General features: G+C 46.4%; 1 protein-coding gene across 2 annotated transcripts in view; it reads right to left on the bottom strand.

The window, feature by feature from the left end:
• The window catches only part of LOC141117017 (SLAM family member 9-like), a 169,483-nt gene that overhangs the window by 84,304 nt on the left and 57,624 nt on the right, over positions 1 to 27,555 (bottom strand). The window contains exons 4-5 of one of the 2 annotated variants that reach the window (XR_012237082.1): positions 8,281 to 8,586; positions 3,353 to 3,570 (exon numbers count right to left, since the gene is read on the bottom strand). Coding sequence is in view for 1 of the 2 variants with exons in the window: in XM_073609587.1 (XP_073465688.1) it covers positions 8,281 to 8,586 (306 nt within the window). In the remaining variant the exon portion in view is untranslated. The remainder of the gene's footprint in view (positions 1 to 3,352; positions 3,571 to 8,280; positions 8,587 to 27,555) is intronic. The other variant, XM_073609587.1, reaches the window with a different exon arrangement.

The raw sequence follows: 27,555 nt of genomic DNA, 5'->3' as shown, positions 1-27,555 counted from the left end.
GCTGATGGTATAGCTGCCAAAGTCCCATTTTCCTGGGTCTGACTTCTCCTCCCAGGATGGCCTGCCTGTTGTTGGCCCCCCCCTAGACTACTAGATTTGTTAGGGGTTTGATTTGGGGTGTGCACAAAGCGCTCTAGTTTAGTGGCTGCTTGGTTCCCCTTCTCCTTGGCGCTGCGGGTTCTGAGACCCCCTGTCCCTTGTTGGGCTGGCCCATCTTCCATCCCCTTCTTCTTTGACATGTCCAACAGTATGCTGCCTTTTCAATGCACAGTACTAGTCCCTTGCCCTGAGACCTGGGCCTGTATAGCCACCCCCCCCGTCGAGATTTCAATAATAAAGTCTTTTCCAGCTGAGCTTTTGTGCTATAGATATACACACAGCCAGCGACTCACCCCTCCAGTACTCCGGGCGGGATCCTTTGCTGCTCAGACCTTCAGGGGGTTTCCAGCGCTAACTGCTGCTTGCTCGATCCCAGGTGTCGGCGCCCTCCTCTCTCACAGGGACAGGCGCCGCCAATGTTATCCCCGGGAGAGTACCGTGCAGCTGGTGCGGCTCAGTGCGGCAGTCATGTCCGCGGCGGCTTCTCTCAATGCTCCGGGCGCAGCTGGTGTGGCTCAGTGCGGCAGTCACGTCCGCGGCGGCTTCTCTCGATGCTCCGGGCGTTCAGTCACCTGGAGCTCGCTGTGACAGATGCCGGAGACGGAGCGAGGGGAGAGGGCTGGATTCAGTCACGGCGTCCTCTCTCATCTCAACATCCGGTCACGCCCCCCAAACCAATTAAACTTAAATTGGCTAAAAATACATATACAAGCAATTCTTTAAAAATAGTTAAACAATTCAGCTCTCATTTTAATAACCTATATTCAGAAGCCAACACTTTTGATTCTAAGTGAATTCCTTCTTCTCGAAGATAACTCTACCCCAAATATCCCCTTCTCATAAAACCAATTTAGAAAAGCCCATAGCGGTGAATGAAGTAATAGCAGCTATTAAAGAGCTAAAATTAAATAAATGACCGGGCCCAGACGGCTTCTCTGCCCTATAATGCCGCACTTTTACTGATATCATTTCCCCTTTATTGACTAAAGCATTTAATAATATCCTGGATAACAAATCTTTTAGACATGAATCACTAATGGTTATCATTTGTATGATTTCAAAACCACACTCAGATGAAACATCATGCACAAATTTCCGCCCCAACTCTCTGCTAAATATAGATATTAAAATTTTAGCGAAAATTCTAGCAACTCGTCTAAAAGATACCATAGGAGCATTCATTCATCGAGATCAGGTTGGCTTTATGCCTACACGTCAAGCAAGCGATAACATACGTAGAGTCACGTCACGTCATATTCCAGCTTGCTTCCTTTCATTAGACCTTAAGAAAGCATTCGATTCCATTTCTTGGCCTTATTTACATTATACTTTACAAAAATGGGGTTTTGGCCCCAACTTTATAAATTGGATTATGGCACTTTATAATAACCCAAAAGCATATGTCAAGTATGCAGGTTATAAATCTAACTTCTTTAATATAAATAGAGGTACACGTCAGGGATGTCCACTCTCTCCCCTATTATTTGCCCTCTTAATTGAACCACTTGCTCAACTGATTAGATCGGATCCCACTATAACTGGAATTGAAATTGGCGGATATCAACATAAATTATGTCTATTTGCGGATGATATCCTTCTTTTTCTTTCTTCCCCACAAATATCTGGCCCCAACCTTATCCCATTACTTAATCAATTTGCATTTTTTTCAGGTCTTCATATTAACCCCAAAAAGTGTCATGTCTTAAACATATCCCTCTCAACTGTGGAATTAAGTTCAGCAAAGATAGGTCTACCTTTTGCTTGGACGGACAGATCGATCCCTTATTTAGAGATTAATTTGTTGGCTTCCTTATCAAACTTGTTCTCAGATAACTACCCATCCATTCTGAAAAATATTTCTAATATACTAAAGTCCTGGTCCCACCTCTCGTTGTCATGGTTTGGAAAGATCAATGTCATAAAAATGGCGATCTTACCAAAGATATTGTATTTATTTCGTGTTTTACCAATCCCTGTTCCTGCCTATTTCCTAAGACGTACAGAAGAGAGTAATATCATTCATATGGGGTTCCTCTAAGCCGCGAATACAACAACGTACTTTATTTCTTCCCAAACTTAATGGAGGATTAGGATGTCCTAATTTTGCATGTTATTATAGGGCAGCACACTTAGCTAGTCTTGCTAAATACCATGCACAGAAAGAAATCCCATTGTGGGTATCTATTGAGGCGGCTGAGTGTGACCCTATTTCAATATCAAACCTTCTTTGGATCTCTCCTAAAGATCACAGAAATTTAGGAAATCCTATCACTAAACACTATATATCTCTCTGGGATAGGTTTAAGATAGGAAATCGTTTGCAATCTACACACAATCCTCTATTGTCATTCTATAGAAACCCAGCATTTTATCGTGCATGGGTCTCTCCTAAATCTTTTAAAGAATGAGTATCATTAAATATTCTGACCATGCATAAGTTTGTGGACCCCTCATCCTTCATCCCCTTTTCCACACTCTGTGAAATTTATGGCTTACTCCATTCAGAGATATTTAGATATGTCCAAATTAAAAACTTTTTCTCACCCTTTTTAATCACAAACACTCCCCTAAACAAATTAACTAATTTTGAAGCTATTTGTAAAGATGAACCACATGCCAGAGGAATAATATCCCTTCTGTACTCTCAAATATTAACTCAACCCAACTCAGAAAATCCATCTTATGTCCAGAAATGGGAAGAGGATCTAGAGAAAACACTTGAGAATGCAGACTGGAAGCTAATATGGTCAGTAACCAAATCAGCCTCTCCTAATGTGATTGCGGTGGAGGCCAACTACAAGGTATTAACAAGATGGTACCTCATACCGGTCAGGGTGGCTAAATATACACAGAACTATTCGGCTCATTGTTATCGTGGTTGTACAGATTTGGGTACATATTTTCATATTTGGTGGACTTGCCCTATTGCACAAGCCTTCTGGAAGGAAATATTTCACATTGCATCTAAATTACTCAAAATAAAATTACCTTTGGACCCTACAATGGCTCTACTTAACTTAAAACCAGAATTTTTTATCGCATACATGATTTAAATTACTGATACAGCTTTTTACAGCAGGAAACAAACGCTAGTGAAAGCTTGGAAATCCCCGACTTTGGCAGTCAACGAAACAATGCAGAGAATGAATAATACTATGATACAAGCGAAAATGCTACCTCTCTTATGAAAAAATATGGCAACCGTGGATAGATAATTTTATGACATCAACATTTGATAAAAAAGTACTATTACCATGGTAATTTCTTTGATAGGATTTGTTTCAAATATTGTTGTTCAATGACGTTATGGTGGCTCCCGACTGAACTCGGATTTCATTACCCTTTTCTTTATCCATTCCTTTCTTTCCTTCTTCCCTTCTTATCTTTACTTTATCCATTTTTTTTGTGATTTTTGAAGCTCCCACACACGCTATTTATTCTCATATAGAGTTTTTACAGATGTAATTGGTTCTGTTCAAATCATAATTATAGAAGTTTGAATATTCTATTTAAATACAGATCAACAGTTGCTTGTAGTTCTATTACTTTTATCTAATAATATATAGTATTAACTTAAACTATTCTTTGAATTTATGTAATTGAGCTGCATTAATTTGATTAATAATTGATTACATTGTACATCTGTAAAAATTATCTTTGAATATACAATAAAATATTTTGACAAGGAAAATCTAAAAATAAAAGTATTCCAATGCAAACCACATATACCGAAAAGCAACTTAAAGTGTTGGTCCGCCATCCGCTGCAAAAATTAGAAGCCAGCAGCTACACATACTGCAGCTGCTGACTTTTATTAATAGGAGACTTACCTGTCCGGGAGTCCAGTGATGTCGGCACCGCATCAGCTGTCGGCTGCTGCCTCTGCCATTGCGGGTAAGTGAACAGGGCAGTGTAGCCTTACAGCTTAACCACTTGCCGACCAGCCGCCGCAGTTTTACTGCGGCAGAATGGCACGGCTAGGCGAAACAACGTTATGTTACGTTGCTTCGTCCTGTAGCCACTAGGGGCGCGCGCCTAACTTGCAATGCCTAAATGCATTGAGTTGCTGCCATGTGATTGTCTGATTAGCAGTTTGTGTTACCAAGCAATTGAACAGGTGTACCTAATAAAGTGGCTGGTGAGTGTACATCCAATCAGTTTATTTTTTTTCCTTGGACTACAACTGTAGATGGGGGCTTGTTATACGGCACCTCAAGGGGGAGTGAGTGCACATGGAGACTGATGAGAATGCAGCACAAAGTTCCAACAAGTGGGCAAATGAGCTTAAACAATGCAGCCGAACCAGTTAAAGCAGTGTTTTACAACAGGACATATACAATGGTCTCTCTCTCTCTCTACTGTAGAAGACACAATAGGTGGTTCATTGTACCCAGCAGCATCTGATAAAGGAGGAGGCTGAAGAGCAGTGTGGCAGTAATAGCACCTATGAAAACAAGAAGGGGGCAGTAAAGCACAAAATCCATAGTGTAGCATGCATAGAAAGGTGATTTATTCAAGGTAAAAAAATGCACTCAAAATAGATAAACTTGTGCTAGGTGAAAGCCTCTGGACTGGGACCACCCAGGAACCCTTGCCTTGGCCAGCGGCACGGGGAGGTTGCTTTAAAACATGTTCCTATCCATACTCTTGTGCTTATAAGCGAAGTCTTCCTGTTCAGGTTAGAGCGGCATCCAGTCCTTACAGCGCTCCTCATCCCCCTGCCGGTGGCCAAGGCAGGGGTTCCTGGGTGGTCCCAGGCCAGAGGCTACATGCTAAGTTTGCGCTTCTCTCCCTCCCTTGTTTTCATACAGGCATGTAGTGCCTACCTACCCACACTGATATAAAGCTGCACCTCCATAGTTAGAGCAGAATTTTGTTAGTATACTGTAGCATTTTGGGCTACTAATCTATTTGTACTATTTGTTGTCAATACTGAATCTACAGCATTTATATTTGTTTTACTACCCAATGTACAATGTATTCTGTCTCAAACGACATTGGTTAGATAGTAATTGCTACTCTTCCATCTATTTTTATTGCTAACATCATCATTACAGACCATCGGGAGCAGGGGAGAGCTTTATTGAGGGGGGGGCGCTGTAATTTGGTAGGGTTCTTTGCGCCCTTCATTCTTTTTGTTGCAGTAATAGCACCCGAAGCAGCAGAAGTTACCAATTCTGTCCCTCATCCACAGGAACCTCTCCCTATGCTAGGCACGCTGTCCCCCACAAGCAGGATCCTGTCCCTAACCTAACCACTCGCACAATGCGTGCCAAATGCAGTGAGCGAATGCTGCTTACAAGCACTGCCTCACTAAAGATGGCCGCCAGGGTCATCCAGACTTGCAACATCCAATCAGACAGCTGCTAACTTGATAACACTTATGAAGACTTCAGAGGAACAAAGTTTCTCTTATCCTCCATTTTCCTCCTGTAGCAGAACTTCGAAATAGCACCACCTACAGTTCAGAAGCTGCATTGCACAATGGAAGTACGCACAAAAACTCTCATTTACATATATTCCTCAATAGCCACAATGAATATAAATCCATTTTGTGTGCACCAAATGCCTTTGCAGACCCAGATATTGCCTTGTAAAAGTCCCACTGACATAATCACTGTGCTGTACATAGCCTGAGCAGATCGCAGAGATGTGGGAGGGACCCAATAGACCCCACCCACTATAAGCTGCCTGATGAAAACTATAGGAGAGGCAGACACAAGACCAGTCACCATGAGCTAGCAGAGAGAGCAGCAGTGACCAGTCTTTATTATTAGAAGCTCATTCATGGAGGAAAAGTTTCACATTGGATTACTGCACAGATCTGGAAGAAATACACAAAGTTCACAAACATTCAAGTGAGAATACACATGCAGGGGCTATATAGGACCTTTCTGTTCCAATGGTTGACCAAATCACAGAGAACCAATCAATCACAGGCTCTCCCACAATGGCTCCCAGAGTTCACAACAGAGGACACACGGGTGCCATGCCTGACTTCTCCCTGGCAGACAGAACAAAACAGAAGAACAGTAATTCTCCTAAACATAATTTCAATTAACGAACTAGGAACAGGGACAAACATCTAGTAGTAGAAAGTGAGAACTACACCACACCAGAAATCTCGCTAGAAGGAAACAACGTGAGACCAGGGCCATCTTAATAGCATCATGGGCCCCTGGAAAAAGTAATGCTATGGGGCCCCTACAAGCCTGCCCAATTTACACACCTATTCCTAAGAATTAAAGTACAATATTTTCTACTTTCTGCTATGAAACATATCAAATTACAAAAATGTAAAACATGTCTTCATAAATGTAGGCCAAAATGTATTCTGCTACATGTCTTTGGTATAAAAAATCCCTGAGAGAGCTGTACTCTCACACTTGTACGCTCGCAGGCCCCCTCACACCTGTACGCTCGCAGCCCCTCCCTCACACCTGTACGCTCGCAGGCTCCCCTCACACCTGTATGCTCGCAGCCCCCCGACACCTGAACACTCGCAGGCCCCCCACACCTGTACGCTCGCAGCCCCTCCCTTACACCTGTACGCTCGCAGGCTCCCCTCACACCTGTATGCTCGCAGCCCCCCCACACCTGAACACTCGCAGGCCCCCCACACCTGTACGCTCACAGGCCCTCCCTCACACCTGTACACTCTCAGCCCCCTCACACCTGTACGCTCGCAGCCCCCCTCACACCTGTACGCTCTCAGCCCCCCTCACACCTGTACGCTCTCAGCCCCCCTCACACCTGTACGCTGTCAGCCCCACACACACCTGTACACTTGGAGCCCCCCTCACACCTGTACGCTTGGAGCCCCCCTTCACAACTGCACGCTCACATCCCACCTTCACACCTGTATGCTCGCAGCCCCCCTCACACCTGTATGCTCTCAGCCCCCTCACACCTGTATGCTCGCAGCCTCCTCATACCTGTACGCTCACAGCCCCCTCACACCTGTATGCTCTCAGCCCCCTCACACCTGTACGCTCACAGCCCCCTCACACCTGTATGCTCTCAGCCCCCCACACAACTGTATGCTCTCAGCCCCCCTCAAACCTGTACACTCTCAGACCCCTCTTACACCTGTACGCTTGCAGCCTTCCTTACACCTGTATGCTCTCAGCCCCCCTCACATGTGTATATATGACACACACACACATGTACACAGACACACATACACATGTACACAGACACACACATACATGTACACAGACACAGTAACACACATGTACACAGACACACACACGTACACACACACACACATATGTACACAGGCACACACACACATGTACACAGGCACACACACATGTACACAGGCACACACACATGTACACAGGCACACACACACATACATGTACACAGACACAGTCACACACATGTACACAGACACACACATGTACACAGACGCACACACACATATGTACACAGGCACACACACACATGTACACAGACACACACACATGTACGCAGACACACACACGTACACAGACGCACACACACATATGTACACAGGCACACACACACATGTACACAGACACACACACATGTACACAGACACACATATGTACACAGGCACACACATGTACACATGTACACAGACACACATGTACACAGACACACCCCCCCCCCCTTACTTGTAGAACAGCCCTTACTTGTTAGGTGGTGTTACTTGTCCCACTCCCATCTCTTGTCCAGGACACACGAGGGGTGCACATGCAGGAATTTACCAGAGGGGGCAGCAAAGAGCCCGATGTCAACTCAATGACACTCACACACATTCCAAAAGCCAGCGCAGCCACTGAGCTCTCCTGCACCCGCCCTTGCCTCCCCCCATCCCCGCCAGACAGCCGGGCCCTTCTAGACGCTCGCTCGGGCCCTTACTAATGTATGAGCTGTACCCCCCTGATGGTGGCCCTGCCCACCGGACTGCCTGTGCCCGCTAAGCCCGACTCACTTGCTCCACTGCTACTTCTATTTGTCTGGCTCTGATGGGGTCCCAGGTGAACCTGGGGCCCCTGATCAGTGCCCAGGGGTGCCCACTCAGTAAGACGGCCCTGCGTGCGTACCTACCCAGACTTCTGATTACAATCACTGTGGATCCTACCCATGGCTTCTACTTCAACTATTATATTAATAAATGACCGGTGTTCTTTAAAATCCTGATTTGTCTCCTACCGTTTGGAGCATTCTCTTGTCTTCTATCATTATACAAACAGATGTTCTGCACAGAGACATTCTTCCGGTCAGCAGGGTTCTGTACTATACACATGAACTCCATATCCCAGGAGCCTTTCTGCAATGTTATCTCGATTGTGTCTCCAGAACTATTATACTGTTGGTAGGTAGAGTTTCTATACATTTTGTAATTCCAGGTATATGACAACGATGATTTGTTTTTTGGGGCAGAACAATACAGGGTTGCGTTGCACCAGTCATCGGTCTTCTTTTCTGCAATTTTTATAGATGGGGTAGGAACGGGTTCTGTAGAGAAGAAAAAACATACATTAGAAGGCTCTAACCTCCATTTTAATGATAAAGTAGAGAAATGAACATGTTTTGGAATAGAAAAATATAAGCAATTAGTACATTTGCCTGCCATCTAAGAACTTAAATGAGTCCTTGACTGTTGTATAACAGAGGTAACTCTACCACCACTTATATACCCCAACCTCTTAACCTTACCTTATTAATTGAGACCACACCAAGGTTGGAGTTAACAAGGCCGTAGCAGCCTAATTTATTTAAACAAATATATATATTCAAATTAACATAAAACATTGAAACATCTGTTAATCAACCCATCAATCTCCTAGCGTTGGTCTTTGCAGGAACTTCATAACCATCTGTGGAAAAACAATACTGCACTGCGGTACCTCTCCAAGTGTATTAATAGGCCTCAAGCCGACATGCTGGCTCAGAGACAACCACTAACCGCAGTGCCCCCATTAACACTTTCCAGCTAATCTCCATTAGCTGGAAACCACCATCAGGACCCATAGCAACGATAGTTCCTGAACTCTTCCTTCTGAAATATCTTCCTTCCCCTGCAAAGACCAACACCCGCCACTGCCACGACATTGCAGGATTCAACGAACCTGTCCGAAATGAAAAGCAAGAAATACAAAACAGCCAAAAACAATGAAGCCAAAGGGAGGGTGGGCGGGAACTTTTCCCAAAACTGTGATGACTCATAGGGAGGGGCCTCCCTTTTATCTCCTCTCCAACCCCTCCCCCCAGCACCAACCTGATACACTCCCTCTCCTGATACTATTACCCTGTTTCCCCAGTCATGTAAGCCCTCCGCCTATGTCATTTCATTTGCTTTGCTCCGGGCTTTTCTTGACTGTTGTATAACAGAGGTAACTCTACCACCACTTATATACCCCAACCTCTTAACCTTACCTTATTAATTGAGACCACACCAAGGTTGGAGTTAACAAGGCCGTAGCAGCCTAATTTATTTAAACAAATATATATATTCAAATTAACATAAAACATTGAAACATCTGTTAATCAACCCATCAATCTCCTAGCGTTGGTCTTTGCAGGAACTTCATAACCATCTGTGGAAAAACAATACTGCACTGCGGTACCTCTCCAAGTGTATTAATAGGCCTCAAGCCGACATGCTGGCTCAGAGACAACCACTAACCGCAGTGCCCCCATTAACACTTTCCAGCTAATCTCCATTAGCTGGAAACCACCATCAGGACCCATAGCAACGATAGTTCCTGAACTCTTCCTTCTGAAATATCTTCCTTCCCCTGCAAAGACCAACACCCGCCACAGCACCCAAAGGAAACACCTTACCTATGGGTGCCCCTCCACACCCGAAGTGCTCTCTAAATACCCTCTTGTAATCCGAACACCCACATGTCAATACCCACCTCATGCAAATACACCCCATCTGCCCTCAGGTATCTCCATTTCTCAAACTCCAATTCCACGTGCCTAATAGCCAATCCCCCATGCCTAACCATGAACTTGCTCACATCCCTATTAATCTTTCTCCTGGCCCTACTAACCCTTTCCACCAACCTGGCCATCCGCCATGTTGTACGAGCCACCATGTCCAACCAAAACAATGACCATGCCAGGAAAGTCCCTCAATAACCGCCGCACATCGAATTTGATGTCCCGCGTAATGTCCAACATGGACCTAACCCCCAAACCGTTGCCGCCCACGTGCAAAAACGTCGGGCAGCCTGTCCCTTTTTTGCATACCGATACACTTCAGTAACAATCCTACCCCATAACATCCCAGGGACTCCCAACCACAAATACAGCCTACCGTCTATAAAAACCCATATGCCTGCCTTCTTACCCAACCTCACCCCTCCTGGCCCCCCAGAACACCTAGGATTGAACCATTATCCAGACCATTCCTGCCACCGATTCTGAAATTATAAGAGAGCAAACCCAACACCATGACCAAATAGTATTCCATACCACGCAGGGCCTAACATCAAACTCCTCCCCACCCTAATACTTCACAACCCAACCACAAGTTGAGGCCGAACTGCTGTCTGGGACATCCTTGATTCCCACCACCCAATACGCTTTTACCGAATCCACATCCAGTCCACTTCTGGCTGCCTCCGTAGCAGCCCCTATCCAAAATGAATGAGAGGAAAACTCCTTCTCTACCCACCCCAATGCCCGTAAACATTTTCTTACAAAAATCATCAACAATATGAAAGCGCGATACAGTAGATCCATCTACATGAGGCACAGCAGTGATCCTGGCACTGGAGCACCTGTACTGACCTCCCTTTTACCCATTTGATCGGTCTTCGATCTACGCAAAAATAAAGCCAACCCATCATCTCCACATATAAACTCGTGACCCCCAATTCCCCCATGAACCTTTTTAAGGACTGACCAACTCCTCTATCCGAAACACCCCAAAGAACGCTAACAAAAAGGGCCACCTTGAACAAGATGGCCTGGTATTCAGATCAACACACTCCCCCAAATATGCTACCATACCCCGCATCATGACAAAGGTTACTGGTCTCCTGGCATCCCTGCGGGCCACCGATCGCCGGTAACTCTTAATCGCCCGTCTCACCCCAAAATCTTGTGTGAAATCAGGTTGACCTTGCAATTTGAATAGGAAAGCTAAACCAGCTAACTTCATATTCACAGCAGGAGTGGACACCCCCTCTTCCCTATGCCTCACCTGAAATACAACACCAGTAAACGAACTGCCAGGCCAGCTGACCCTTCACCCGCCTTTTGAACGAACGCCAGCCCTTCCTTCCATCCCCTTCAGATCCCTGAACGAAGCACCCCACAATTTCACCGCCAGCCCCACCGGAAACAATTCCAGCAACACTAAATTCTTCTTAACTCCCGCTTCAAGCCATGACCACGGCCATGATCCAGCACTCCACTGACCCTGGAATAAAAAACCCCAAAACCCGTAGAGCCAACAGTATCTGTAATAATTCCCATGTCAAAATTGCTAACGGGCCCTAAAATCCATAGAGCCTGTCCGTGAAAGGATTCCCAAACAAAAAAAGGCATGCCATACCCTCAAGTTCTCCCTGTGCGCTTTAACCAAGTGCACAACGCTCGTGGGAGACCTGATCCCGGCTGTACTTGCCAAAAACCAATGATAGAAAAACCCGCCCCCATTGGCCGAATGTGACATGCCAAATTCCGCTTACCCCCGAACGATTGCAGTACTCGCAGCTGACTTTGCGTAAACTAATCACACCTGCAATTTCCCCTTTTAAATTCGCCAGCTTATCTACCGACAACCTGCGTTCCATTGCACCCGAGTCCAAGACAACGCCCAGGAACGTGATGACCACGCTTAAACCAATCACACCTGCAATATCCCCTTTTAAATTCGCCAGCTTATCTACCGACAACCTGCGTTCCATTGCACCAGAGTCCAAGACAACGCCCAGGAACGTGATGACCGTGCTAGGCTCCCCCGTCTTCTCAGGTGCCACCGGAATTCCAAACCGGTCCGCTCTGTGTTCCCACGTAGCCAGGAGCCCCGCGCAGATTCTGGAAGAAGCTGGTACCATGCAAATGAAATCGTCCAGGTAATGGATGATCGAATTCCCGCCCGACACATCCCTTACCACCCCTCCCACAACTGAGCTAAATTGCTCAAATAGTGCACAGGAATACATAGCAACACATCGGTGGGCATTGGACGACGCAAAATTACTCATTCCAATGACACCCCCAGCAACCGGAAGCTATCCGGGTGAACTGGGGGTAGCCGAAAAACTGATTCCACCTCCACCTTCGCCATCAATGCCCCCTTGCCGTAATGACGCACCCAACCCACCGCAGCAGCGAACGATATACTACTCACCGAACATGTCTCCTGGTCAATGGCATCATTAACCGACCCCCTTTTGGAAAAGAAAGTGGTGAATCAACCTAAATTTGTTGGGCTCCTACTTTGGCACTACTCCAAAGAGGAAACTACCAAATCAGCGAAACAGTGCAGACGGAAAGGGGCCCTCCATGCGACTTCCCTACTAAGTTCCTCAGAAACTACATCTGGCTGTCGCATGGCCGATCACAAAGTGCAAGACACCGTGGAATCACCTCTAAAATACATGGAATCCTAACGCCAGCTGTGAAACCTGAATCCCGCAACTGAGCCACTTTCCAATCCGGATACCTACCGAGAAAACGGCCACATCCTTTTCACCATCACTGTGGTCCTCCCTCTTGTGTCCAGCCTCTCCAGCACAACCTATTCCTTGCTTGCAACCTCTGGACGACTGATGAGACCATCTACCCCTGAACACTAGTGCTTGTACTGGCACATCCCTCTGAACGTGCAGGTCCTAGCATTGTACTGCCAGCATACCCCTTTTTTGTTGCCGGCCGCCTGTCCCTGAGCCGAAAGTCCACCGGCCTCCCCTGAAAATTAACTGGTGCGGAGCCCACGCAGCCGTCCTCAAGCACAGTCACAGGCTGATGTCCTTATGGTCCCATCTCAACGCCGGCCAGATAACTCTCCACTGACGAAAATGCTCAACATACCTCAGCCACTCCGTGCCCCCGTAAGCTCTATCCGCCTCCCCTATCAAATCCTAGTAACAAAAGAGTGCCGAACAGTATTCGGGGTTCTTTTTCCCCACTCACCCTTGCACTGATGGTAAAACTCCTGCAGCCAGTTGGCAAATGTCGTCGGGATCAACCGGTATCCCCTCTTCTCTCCGTCCTCCTTTGAATGATCCGGTTTAACCCTATCCAGGTTAAATTTTTGCTAACTGCAGCAGGGAAAAAATCTCCACATACTCACCCTACCACATCTTTTCTCATACTTCAGGCTTCAAGTGTGCACCCAATGGCCCCTCATAGTAAACATAGACCTCGCATTTTGCAGAACCAGCTAGTCTGATGACTTCCTGTCTGCCCGCAGCTTCCCCCGCCACCACCACCTTGGTCGTCCCCTGCGTAACCCCACCTGTGTTACCTGTGACGGGCATGTTGTCAAGGCCAGAACTACCGGAGCTACCGCACCCCCCAGCAAGATGGCTTGGCCGACTACTCTTGCTGGTGGGACCCAGGCTGACACCGGCCCAGCGGGGGCTCTATCCGCATGCCCCAACTTTTGCATCAATTCCTATGTCCCATCAAGAAAACCCAGTAACCCCGCAGCCCCCCCAGCTGCCTCAGCCACTGCCGTCCTTCCCGCCGGACCCATCTGTCCTGCCCTCTTGCCCTATGCTAACAGACAATCCCTCATGATATAAGTGTAAAGGTGACTTACTGGGCTGCACAGGAGTTGCCCCATCAGCCGACCATCTGCTTTCCAACGACGTTGCACTGCACTGCTGGAGGGGGGAGCAGCCTCTTCTTCCGACTCCCAGTTCTCCTGCCGACCTCTGTCCAGACCCTCTTCCTCTTCTGATGAGAGCCCGCCAGGCATAACAGCACCATCTGCCGATGGTTCCGCTGACCTCCGAACCCCCCCGCATTGCGTACCCGCTCACCGGCTTCTGGACGGCCTTACCAGGACCAGTGTGTGGGGCCTCAGTCCTGCTGGCCTCCGCTTGCCTGGAAGTCCTCCCCGGCTGTCCCCCACTGCTCCTCCTAAGGTCCCTTGGCGGTGCATAAGAAAGCCCGGGAACCCCTTTTGCTTTCTTCCTCAATGGTAGGCCTCAGGCCGACTGACGTAGCGCTAGGGGCGGGGCCCGTGCCCTCCTGTTTCCACCGCCTAGTAGGCCGAAATGCCGCCCCGGAGCCCCCAGACTGTCCTCCTGGTTACCTCCTGTGCTGGAGGGGAGACCGCACAGGACTCCCCCCATCCCGCGCTGCTGCCCACTAGGCCGGGGGTCCCGTCGGGAGTCCCTGACAGGGTACCCCCCGACTGACGCTGTGGCCTAGAGTGACAGTCCGGTGAGAAAATCGCTCCAGCGGCCTGGGCCTACACGCCCGATTGCCCTACCCCCCCCTGTAATGTCACCTGCTGCTGTTCGTGTTAGAATAAGCCCCAAAGTGTCCTGCATCCAACAGGAGACCCTGAAACGCTGCTTCCTCCCTGAGCTGGGCCAAGAGCTGCTCCACCTCTGACATGCTTCTGCTGAACTTTTCCCAAAACTGTGATGACTCATAGGGAGGGGCCTCCCTTTTATCTCCTCTCCAACCCCTCCCCCCAGCACCAACCTGATACACTCCTTCTCCTGATACTATTACCCTATTTCCCCAGTCATGTAAGCGCTCCGCCTATGTCATTTCATTTGCTTTGCTCCGGGCTTTTCTTTATCATTTGAAGGGGAACTAATCGGTCAGACTATGGGATGTAGCAAATTTTGCAGATAACTGGGTATCTGCGAATCTGCCTGATATAAGGGAAATTGAGAGTTAGGTAAATCAGTGCTACACTACAGGACTCAGCAGTGATGTACAGTAGGTGTAGCGGTGCCCCCCGTGGGGTCGCTGCCCGTTTCAACATCCACACATCACCCTGCTTGGTCAGACATCCATTTTAGGCACACTTCTCCAGTCAGTGAACAGTCTCTTGCTTGTTTTTGTTGTTTTTATTAGGGGATTAAATTTGGATGGGGAAAAGGGACATGGGATGCCCAAATGATGAATACTTCTAGTTGAAATAAAGGTGATTGAATCCAAGCTGACAGTCTCTTCTGCTGCACATCTCCTCCAGCACACTCCTTGAGATCACTTGCTTTCTTTCACTGTCCAATTCTAGATTCCTGTCACCGTTAGCACATGGCTAGGCCTCACTCTGAATAAGTCCTAACATTTTCCTAGTAGCCATTTGCAGATGTGGGTCTGCAGTCCCCTCTGTGGTAGCAACCATTTTAGATGAAAAAGATAATTGTGCTAACTGATACTAGGTGGACTACTGCTCCCAGCACGTCCGATGCAAATCCTGCCAACCCTCCTGGCTGCGGCGACTTGACTTCAACAACACCACAGTCTTTCCCTCTGGCTCCACATGCAATCCTGGCATGTCTCTCCCAGAGCTTCCCACTGTGTTTCTCACTCACCGACCCCGGCATGGATCCCTCCTGAATGACTTTCCCGGCAATGTTCCCAATTGTCTTCTTCCTGATCCTGTTCCAGGACACCTCTCAATGATCGTGTAAAGAGAGGCTCCCTCCCAGCTCCCAGGCTCCAGGCCCATGGTCACCCCCCCCAGAAAGGGGGTCCCTAAAGGGACACCACATCCTAACACGCCATCGTTCAGTTCTTCCACCCAACAACTCCTCCCACAACAGACTGACCATTGGTATATACAGGAGGCCTGCCACCTGCCAATCCTAGTTGGGGATTGGTCAGGGCTCCCAAATACACCCCATGTCACTCCAGCACTCTGCCCTGCCTCTTTTCCAGAACCTTCTCACTGGAAACAGAGGAGGCGCCAGAGAGCTGAGGAACATGTCAGTCACCTGCTGCTACACTAAACCACTCCACTGCCCCCGGATCAAAAACAAACTAGCTGTGAGCTAGACCTGCCTAAATTTACCTGCACTGGCAGTAAAAACACAAACACTACTCTAGCACCTACCTACCTAAGGTAGAGGGTGCTACACTGGGTTCAGAAACAGGAACAATGGTGCATGGTGGAGGGTCGCAGGTATCAGATGCTTTTGGTGAGAGAAGACATGAGGTAAGAAAAATGGTATAATGGAAAGATGAGTAGATTATATGTCTTCTAATGAGGGTGATTGTTGGTTTTAAATCCTTAGCAATCCAACAGTGTTTCTATTAATTAATATGCAGTGTTCTTTGAAGACAGCTAATAAAGCTATAGTCTCCGATATTAAGCATTGTATCCCCTTTAATTATGTTGAAAGCAGACCCTTGTTTATAATAAGACATTACAGAATTGAATTATCCCTAATGAGACGGCTCAGTTACAGTTTTCAGTCAGACAAGGAAGCTGCAAAGCAAGCTTTTACTGGTGTGATGTCTCTTCAGTTAGCCCATAGTACTTTGGAAATCCTTAGTCATTAATCCATTTCTATTTATAAAACAAAGATTATATGTGTTGAGGAGAAATTAGACATTTAACCACTAGACCCCCAGGCCATTTTTTTTTTTACACTTCTCACTCACATGTAAAAAGTCAGCATTTTTTTGCTAGAAAATTATTTAAAACCTCCAAATATGATATATTTTTTAAAAGCAAGGACCCTAGAGATTAAAACGATTGTTGTTGGAATATTTTATGTCGTACAATATTTGCACAGCCATTTTTAAAATGAAATTTTAATACACTTTAATGAATTTTACTGCACACAAACACAATATAATACCCATTTTTGGTAAAATATAAAAGATGTTGTTAAGCCAAATAGCTAGATATCTAATATGTCATGTTTTAAAATTGCGTAAACTTGTGGAATGGGGACAAATTATGGTACCTAAAAATCTCCATAGGTAATGCTTTAACCACTTGCCGACCGCTGTCAGCACATATACCTCGGCAGAATGGCACGGCTGGGCAAAGTAACGTACCTGTACGTTACTTTGACTCTCCCGCCGTGCACGCGCGCCTGCCGCGGGCTTCGTGACTGTGCCCACAGGACCTGCGGACTCGATCACCGCTGGGATACCCACGATCGTGTCACGGAGCTAAAGAACGGGGAGTTGCCGATGTAAACAGCATCTCCCCGTTCTGCCTAGTGACAGGACACTGATCTAGACTAAAATATTCCGCGCTTAGGAGGGTATGTAAAAGAGAACTGCAGCCCCCCCAAAAATTGGAAAACCACCGAAGTGTAATCCAAAAGAAATATTGAAGAACTCTAGTGGGGAATGTGGCGCTGTTCATAAAGTGTGTGTTAGTAGGGAGTGTATAGTGATAATATTATGATAATAATGTGAGAAAAACTATAAATGGATGTAAAACAAAATCAGGTGCATACCATAAATATCAAACGTCACATAGTGTAAAAAGCAGAGGTACAAATACGTTGTAAATAATCATGTAAGAAATACGTGCAATCAAAAAAGTAAATTATACCAACAAGTGAGTGTACGTGTTGGTGACGTGAGTAAGCTGTCATCGGGAGCAGCGATCAGTGTCATGTCACTGCTAGCCCATCCCCCCCACAGTTACGATCACTGCCCAGGACACACTTAACCCCTCCCCGCCCCCTAGTGGTTAACCCCTTCACTGCCAGTGACATTTTTACAGTAATCAATGCAATTTTATAGCATTGATCGCTGTATTAATGCCAATGGTCCCAAAAATGTGTCAAAATTGTCCGATGTGTCCGCAATAATGTCGCAGTCACGATAAAAATCACTGATCGCCGCCATTACTAGTAAAAGTAAATTATTAATAAAAATGCCATAAAACTATCCCCTATTTTGCATACGCTATAACTTTTGCGCAAACCAATCAATAAACGCTTATTGCAATTTTTTTTTACCAAAAATATGTCGAAGAATACGTATCAGCCCAAACTGAGGAAAAAAAATGTTTTTTTTAGATATTTTTGGGGGATATTTATTATAGCAAAAAGTAAAAAATAATAATTTACAAAATTGTTGCAGAGGTGATCAAATACCACCAAAAAAAAGCTCTATTTGTGGGAAAAAAAGGACGTCAATATTATTTGGGAGCCACGTCGCACGACCGCGCAATTGTCAGTTAAAGCGACGCAGTGCCGAATCGCAAAAAGTGCTCTGGTCAGGAAGGGGGTAAATTTTTCCAGGGCTGAAGTGGTTAAAAGCCTTTACAGTTTATCATTTTCGAGTTACACATAAGGTCTGGCACTAGAATTATTGCTCTCAATCTGAAGTTTGCGCCGATACCTCACATGTGTGGTGCAATCACCATTTACATATGCGTGTGGGACTAACATATGCATTCACAATTAGGCATGAACACAGGGGGTCAGGGGCATGGTAATTTTTTTTTTTTACTATATAATTTATTTATTTATTATTATTTAAACTTTCTGTACAATGTCCCTTTAATTTTTTATTTAATAAACGTTATTGCTATCACAAGGGATGAACAACATCCATAGTGATAGCATGGGCCATGGCAGGTCCTTTTTATGGAGAGATCTGGGGCCTACTAGACTCCATATATCTCCCCTGCCCTTCAAAGCATCTGATCAAACCAAGATTGGATTGATCAGATGGTTTACAAGCCGATAATGGTTTGTGATCAATAAACTGGAACTGGACGTGACAAGATCCTTCCAGTTTCTTACAGTACAGGGTGGAGGCAATTACGGATGTACCTTCCTCCCCTCTCAGTGAACCACTAAACCAAGAGGAGGCAGTACCAGGCTCTCAGATCACACAGTGGGCAGTGGTGGGAGGGGGTCCCCTTGCACATCATGTACAAATGATCGGGCGGCTGTAGAGCCACACAAATTACCTCTACACGTCTACATCACTGGCTGGGAATTTTGGTACCAGGATCATGGCTGCAGCTGCAGTCATGATCCCCATGCAGCCACTTCAATCAGGTACTTCCTAAGGGGTTTAATGGGGTTAAATAAAAGTCATTGTTGGACAGGCCAAAAAGGGTAAAAAATAAAATAAAATCTACATTTTTCATGACAGCCCGTAGACGGCACATTGTCGCTCTAAAGAACACATCAGTAGCACCCTGATGTTTAGGCAGGGTTGCTCCTAAATTTACCTGCCAGGTGTAGTTACCTTGGCTCATTGTTAGAGATCAATTGATTTCACCCTAAGTCTAGAATTGCTGCACTTCTCTCTTCTGCCACTAGGTGGCAGAACAAGGGCAAAGCAAGGACAGATTAGGAGTATATGGGGTATCTCAGCCAATTGGCAGGGGTTTTCTTAAATCCCTTGGTCTGCTGGGAGAACCTATAAATTTGGGTGGAGTCAGGTGATCAGTGTTTTGTGCCACCTGGATGGCTGTCTGGGTGGACGTGTGTTGTACTGCCCAGGCTGCTAGGCCGGAGTTTGGGCCTATCCTGGGCACATCTGGCTGCTAGGCTGTCTGAGGGCCAATCAAGAAGCATGAGAGCAGCGCAGGGTTGAGATTGCGGCTTGCAGTCCAACCAAAAGTGATGGTTCTGCCACGGTCAGAGGTAAAAGGAGAAGCTGTCGCCACTAAGGGGCCAACCACCTTGTTGGTCCCTTAGTGGACCACAGTGAGTAGCAGTGAGGGACCACAGTGAGTAGCTAAAGCAATTTCCAGAGCAGTATTCTCACAAACCGCAGATGGTAAAGAATTAGGAAACGTCAGCAGGTGTCAAGCCAGGGACCCAGCCAGTGGAGGTGATGCTTGCAGAGTAGCCTTGTGTGTCAAGCCTGGGACCGAGCAGGCCAGTGGGGTGAAGCTTGAGAAGTATCTGGAGTGCCAAGCTAGGGACCCAGCAGAGAAGCGGGGGTGACACTTGAGGAGGATACTTAAGTGAAGATTGGAAGAGCTCAAGGGATTCGGTGGCAGTGAATCAGCAAGTCTAGTGAGAGAGACTGGGAGCTTAGTGGGTTGAGAACCTACCAGAAGTGATCGTAGAGAAAGTAAAGGAGTTTGTTACAAATTGAGTTAGAAACTATTCTAATGCCCTGTACACACGACTGGTTTGGCCGTCGGAATAAACTCCGAAGGTTTCTCTGACGGAACTCCGACGGAATTCCATTCAAGAGGTCTTGACTACACACGGTCAACCCAAAGTGACGTACAACACTTACAACGGGTCTAGAAAAAGGAAGTTCAATAGCCAGTAGCCAATAATTTCCGTCTCGTACTTGCTTCACAGCATGCGTCGTTTTTGGTCCATCGGAACAGCATACAGACGATCGATTTTCTCGATAGGAATTGGTTCCGTCGGAAATATTTAGAACATGTTCCATTTCTAGGTCTGTCAGAATTTTTCGAAAAAAGAAGTCAGATGAGGCCTACACGATCGGAATAGATGATGAAAAGCTTCCGTCTGACTTTTTCTGTTGGACATTCCGCTCGTGTGTACAGGGCATTAGTCTTTTGCCATAGGGGCAGAATTCCTACACATGCAGATGTGGTGTCTTGCTGGATGCCTTTCCCTGCATGGATGTCTACCTGTAGAAGTCTCGGAGTCCACCAATTAACATTGCAACTACCTAAGGGTGTCCTGGCCCTAAACCCTCTCTCCCACAGTTCTGTTCAAGAGAAATAAAATCTCTTTGCGTTCAAGAAGTGTCTGGCGACCAATGAACCTACCTTGCACTACACCCACTATGCCTTACAACACACTCTATATGGAAGGATGTCAGCAGTTCTTGGCTCTGGAGGTTCTCATTAGACTAAAGGAGGCCTGGGATCTTACTACATACAGATTTCTGAAAAACATCATTGGTTATGGACTAACTCATGATACATAATTGGAAACTGCTTAACTAGGTAAGCATTCACAAATATACAATGGAAAATATAGTAAGATAGTATTCAGGAAAATCCAAATATATCTTCTCCAGGAATGATATCTGTTACCAGCAGACTACACAAGTCACAGGATCATTTAAACACAGTCATATTTTTAAAAGACTTAGCTTTATTGTGGAATAAATAATTCCACAATAAATAATAACTTATGCTCATACGTGTGGATGGATTAGACAAATTACATGGATAATATGATAAGTACCATAGATCAGGGGTGTCCAAACTTTTTTCAAAGAGGGCCAGATTTGATGAAGTGAACATGCCGACCATTTTGCCTGACATTCTTTGAACCATTAAAATTAAATGCAAATGAACTAATACACTGCCCAACAAGAATTCTCTTGCCTTTGTGGCTGTGTGTGACAAAGAGTCTTAAGCCTCATACACACGATAGGACTTTGTACAAACTTTCCCTTGGATTTTTGTACAAAGGACGTTGGCCATAAGTTTGTATTGTATACACACGGCAGAACTTTTTCAGCCAACTTTCACCAAATCACATGGTTTTTCAGCTCTTTACCACCACCCTTTGGTCAACTTCTGTATTGTCTAATATTGTGTCAATCTCGCCGCTTTTATCGGCGAGATTGACACTTCGCGAGCCGGGTTCACACTGGTGCAGGGGTTCGACTTGGATCCCCGCCAATGCCAGGCACTGTGTTTGGTATGAATCTTGAGGGGGAACTCCACGCCAAATTTTAAATAAAAAAACAGCATGGGTTCTCCTCCAGGAGCATACCAGGCCCTTAGGTCTGGTATGGATTTTAAGGGGAACCCCTATGCCAAAAAAACGGTGTGGGGGGCCCCCCCAAAATCCATACCAGACCCTTATCTGAGCACGCAGCCTGGCCGGTCAGGAAAGGGGGTGGGGACGAGCGAGTGCCCCCCCCTGAACTGTACCAGGCCGCATGCCCTCAACATGGGGGGTGGGTGCTTTGGAGGAGGGGGGCGCCCTGTGGCCCCCCCAAGGCACCTTGTCCCAATGTTGATGAGGACAAGGGCCTCTTCCCGACAACCCTGGCCGTTGGTTGTCGGGGTCTGCGGGCAGGGGCTTAACGGAATCCGGGAGCCCCCTTTAATAAGGGGGCCCCCAGATCCCGGCCCCCCACCCTATGTGAATGAGTATGGGGTACATCGTACCCCTACCCATTCACCTAGGGAAAAAAGTGTCAATAATAAAAAAACACACTAAACAGGTTTTTATAGTAATTTATTAGACAGCTCCGGGGGTCTTCTTCCGGCTTCGGGGGTCTTCTTCCGACTTTGCCGCTCTCTCCGGCCTCTTCTCTCCGTGTCCGGTTCTTCTCCCGCTCTCTGGCCTCTTCCCCCGGTGTTCGACCCCGGGACTGTGACGTCATAAGGGGGTGGGGTCACCGCCTATATAAGTCATTGCGGAGCGCTCAGACAGCATTACAGTGAGAGAGAGAGTCGTGTCAACATCGGAAGAAAAGAAGAGGGAAGAAGACAACATAGAAGACCGGGCCACCGCTAGCAAAAGAGCAGCAGAAGATAGCGGAGGAGCCGGCAGAAGAACCGAACACCGGGAGAAGAGGCCAGAGAGAGCGGAGATGAACCGGACACCGGGAGAAGACACCAGAGAGAGCGAAGAAGAACCCCCAACCCCCAAAGTCGGAAAAAGACCCCCGAAGTCAGAAGAAGACCTCGGAGCTGCCTAATAAATTACTTTAAAAACCTGTTTAGTGTGTTTTTTTGTTAACACTTTTTTTCCCTAGGTGAATGGGTAGGGGTACCATGTACCCCATACTCATTCACATAGGGTGGGGGGCCGGGATCTGGGGGCCCCCTTATTAAAGGGGGCTCCCAGATTCTGATAAGCCCCTCGCCCGCAGACCCCGACAACCAACGGCCAGGGTTGTTGGGAAGAGGCCCTTGTCCTCATCAGCATGGGGACAAGGTGCTTTGGGGGGCCCACAGGGCCCCCCTCCCCCAAAGCACCCACCCTCCATGTTGAGGGCATGCGGCCTGGTACGGTTCAGGAGGGGGGAGCGCTTGCTCGTCCCCACCCCCTTTCCTGACCGGCCGGGCTGCGTGCTCGGATAAGGGTCTGGTATGGATTTTGGGGGGCCCCCACGCTGTTTTTTCGGCCTAGCGGGTTCCCCTTAAACTCCATACCAGACCGAAGGGCCTGGTATTCCCCCAGAGGGGAATTCCCTCTCACGCCCGCCGCAGTAGGAAAATGTGTTTCTCCTATTGCAGCCAGCATGAGATGTACAGTACCCTGTCGCCGAGAACCAGATTCTCGTAGCTGCGTACTGTAGTTTGTACAAAAGTCCGATGGTTTTGTGTACACACGATTGGACTTTTCTCTATCGGACTTTTGTTGCCGAAAAGTTTGTGCGTTCGCACAGCCAACAAAAGTCTGATGGAAACAGAAAAAGTTTGTCCGATGGAGCGTACACACGGTCGGATGTTGCTCCAAAACAGCTAATTTGCATGTTTGTTGTCAAAAAGTCAGATCGTGTGTACGGGCCTTAAGGATGAGCTTGGGTATGTTATTTGGATATACCGTATTTATCGGGACTTTCTATTACAGAGGCCGCCGAGTAAACAGGAGATTCTCCTGTATGTAATCTGACGGCACTCGTCCTGCCCCCTCCCTGTCCCTTCTGAGTGAGATTGTGAGAGATGCTGTGCAGGTGCAATGTCCTTATCAATCAATGACATTAAGCCAGTAGCTGGCTCGGATGATGCCCAAGGTTTTAATGCTGCACAATAAAAACCTGTGGCCATGGAGGCACAACATTGATTCACAGGCACAGGAGGCACAAGGCAGGATTGATCCACTCATTGGCTTGTTGACAATTTGTGGGCAATTTTTAGGCATTTTGCCAAGGCACCCCTAAGGAACCCAGAACGCACCCTGGTTTAAAAAGGCTCCACTACAAGATCAGGGGACAATGGAGATCCTCTGGGATGTAGAAGCTATCTCCCTGGGAACCAGATCACCTACATCAACAACAATATCTTAAAGTTAAGATATTAAACTCTCTTTAAAAAACAAAAAAACATGTTATAGCTACCTGCTCTGTGTAGTGGTTTTGCACAGAGCAGCCCCGATCCTCCCTCTCATGGCCCCTCCCTCCTGCCGAGTGCCCCCACAGCAAGCAGCTCGCAAAGGAGACACCTAAGCATGCTCCCTTCTAAGCTGCGGCTCTGTGTGTCCATTCACACACAGAGCTGTGACTCAGCCCCACCAATCTCTCTCCTAATTGGCTCAGTGGCTGGGATTTACTTCAGCTGGAGCCAATGGTGGCCATAGTAGGAGAATCCCTCCACAGTAAAAGAGCTCCTACCTCGCACAGTACAAAGCTCTCCCACCACTCACCTGAGAGTGCTAGGGTGAAGTCTGCAGGGGGAGCAGTGAGGCTGGTGCCTCTAAGCTCACCTGAGCTACTCGAAGAGGCCAACTTTATTGGTTAATACAGGTGTAAGCAGAGGGACTGAGTGGTGCAGAAAACTTCCTTTTTAGCATTCTGGGTTTACCAATGACAGGTCAGCGTGGAGAGGGAAGTGCAGGGCAGAGTTCCATCACGTTTTACCCAAAAAGACCTTGTATGTGGTACTTCTGGGGAGAGGAAGAGTAAGCTACACGGCCAAAGAACTCTGGAAGATATGTGTTGAACTTTACTGAAGTTTGAAAAGTATACAAACTGTTGAAGCTTAATGTATTAGGACTTTGGAAGGACCTGTAGAGTATGTTCTTATATTATTTAATTGTTAAATTGAAGAAACCCGATGTACCAGAATTGTGCTATGTTTTGCTTTCATTGAACTAGAATCCACACCAGATTGGGCAATCCATGTCAGGAGTGTGCCAATTTGCCACCAGATAAACCTGAGTACACCTTACTGTTTTTTGTTGTCACCATAATAGAGAAGCCTACACTCCATCCTGGAGAGTGGACCCCACCTCCATCTGACCTCTGGTTTTGGATGGGGTGGGGGAGATAGAGAGAGGGCTCTCCTACTAAAGCCATTTCCCAGTTGAACTGATTGTGAATATACTGTATGTCTGGAAAATTGGAGGTCATTAGTTCAGTATGTAGAACTGCATTTTGAATGTATTACAGTTTTACAAATTACAGATTCACCAGTAATTATATTGATGTAGTGCTCACCTCCGAAGGGGGCACTGGGAAAATGCCCAGGTCTCCCTTACCTGTTTAATGGCTACCTTGGTACCCAGACACCAATTCCAAGCACACCAACAAACACAGGCTCGGTCTAGGGGATGCCTTTTTGTGGATTTATTGCAGTACTTTAAGCAGGAGAGAGGGATGAGGGTGCAGGATACTCAGAACCGCAAATCAGATACAAGAGAATAGTCTCTCAATCACAAATCCTCTAGCAGCAGCCTTTACTGGAAGTAGAGGAGATAGACAGCTAATCTGAGACTCTTTATGAGCAGTCTCAGTCCTTACAGCAACCTCTGGCTTTTAACCCTCAAAGCACATGCACACCTGGAGTCTTAGGCAAAGGTCCCACTCACAAGGTCCAAGAACAGCTGTCATCCACTTAGCTTCCATGCAGCAGTATTCAGTGAGAAAGGAGGTCCTTCCCCAGCCCAGCTTCCACAGGTGATGCCCTTCAGCTAATATCTTTCAGTCCAAATTCCTCCAGGCCCTCAGCCAAGCACAGGCTGAGCTCTGACAACAGCTCTTGGTACCCTGGCTACCTTCCAGTGGCAGCAACCCCAGGAGACTTACTCTGCTGAATAAGCTCCCCAAACATTTATCTTCTCTCCAGCCACTTTCTGGCCACCCCCTAAGCCAGGGATTGGCTGAGGTAAGATAAATATTCATAACTTCAGTTGCAGACCTTCCTATTCTCTTTCTGGAATCTTCTTCCAGAGACAGACAGGAGCAATCAACCACCAAGCATAGGGAAACTTATGCCGTGTACACACGGCCGGACTTTTCGACCAAACTTGTCCGACGGAACAAATCCGTCGGACAATTCGCCATGTGTGGGCTTCATCGGACCTGCAGCGGAACTTTTCTATCGAAAATGTGACGGAGTTTAGATTTAGAACATGTTTTAAATCTTTCCGATGGATTCGAGTCCGGTCGAAAAATCCGTTCGTCTGTATGCTAGTTCAATGGACGAAAACCGACGCTAGGGCAGCTATTGGCTACTGGCTATGAACTTCCTTATTCTAGTCCGGTCATACGTCATCATAGTCGAATCCGTCGGACTTTGGTGTGATTGTGTGTAGACAAGTCCAATCGACGGAAGTCCGTTGAAAGTCCATCAAAAGTCCGACGTTATTCAGTCCGTCGAAAGTCCGGTCATATGTACATGGCAAAAGCCAGACCTAGAAAATAGATTGCTGCTCCACTGAATACAGCAGGGCCAAAAACGAAATTTTGCCTGACTAGGGCAGGGTGCTGCATCGAGGAAGCTTTTATTGAGGGAGCAAGGAGCCTGTCATTGCTGTTCTCTCCCTAGAGAAAGTTAGTTTCTAGGCTGTCATGCAGATCCATTGGATTCAGTACAGTCTGATTCATTGACCTGAAACAAGTCTGCAGATTAGGGGTTGTGACCTCATTCTGATTTTCTAATCTTCCTTCTTGTTCCAGATCAGGGAGTCCAAAAGGATTGAAGCTAAAGACAGCAAATCAATTAGCACTCTCAAAAAGGAAGTCAGCAAAGGCATAAACGTTTCATTTAACCCTTTCCCAAACACAATCTGTAGATTTGTAGATGAATGTTTTTGGGCATGGTGCCCGGTTCTCATTTTAGAGCTAGGAGTGCACACCTGTGACAGTGACTGTGCCGTAGATTGGGGAGGTGACCGAGATTCAAGAGATTTGGTGACCAATAAAGCAAGGATCCAAATGATACAATTAGCATGAGAGCCAATAATGGTGATCACAAAAGCTATGTTTACAAACAAACCTGTTGGATCTAGCTGTCACTGGATCCTAAAGCCTAAAAGAACCAAAATACATAAAAATTAGGTCCATTTGTCAGCTTATATTAAAAATGACCCTGCCATTTTTTGCTATACGGAACTGTGTCGCTTTAACTGACAATTGCGCAGCCGTGCAATGCTGTACCCAAACAAAATTGATGTCCTTGTTTTCCCACAAATAGAGCTTTTATTTGGTGGTATTTGATCATCTCTGCGGTTTTTATTTTTTGTGCTATAAACAAAAAAAGACTGACAATTTTGAAAAAAAAAAAACAATATTTTTTACTTTTTGCTATAATAAATATCCAAAAAAAAAAAAAGTAAAAAAACACATTTCTTCATTGGTTTAGGCAAATATGTATTCTTCTACATATTTTTGGTAAAAAAAAAATTTAGAATAAAAATATTGATTGGTTTGCGCAAAAGTTATAGCATCTACAAAATAAGGGATAGATTTATGGTATTTTTATTAGAATTTTTTTTTTTACTAGTAATGGCGGTGATCAGCGATTTTTAGTGGGATTGCGGCGGACAGATCGGACACTTTTGACACTTTTTTGGGACCCGTGACATTTATACAGCGATCAAAGCTATACAAATGCACTGATTATAGTATAAATGACACTGGCGGGGAAGGGGTTTA

This window comes from Aquarana catesbeiana, linkage group LG13 (genome assembly GCF_042186555.1).
Source record: "Aquarana catesbeiana isolate 2022-GZ linkage group LG13, ASM4218655v1, whole genome shotgun sequence".
Taxonomy (NCBI): Eukaryota; Metazoa; Chordata; class Amphibia; order Anura; family Ranidae; genus Aquarana; species Aquarana catesbeiana.
This window is presented reverse-complemented; position numbering and strand designations above follow the sequence as displayed.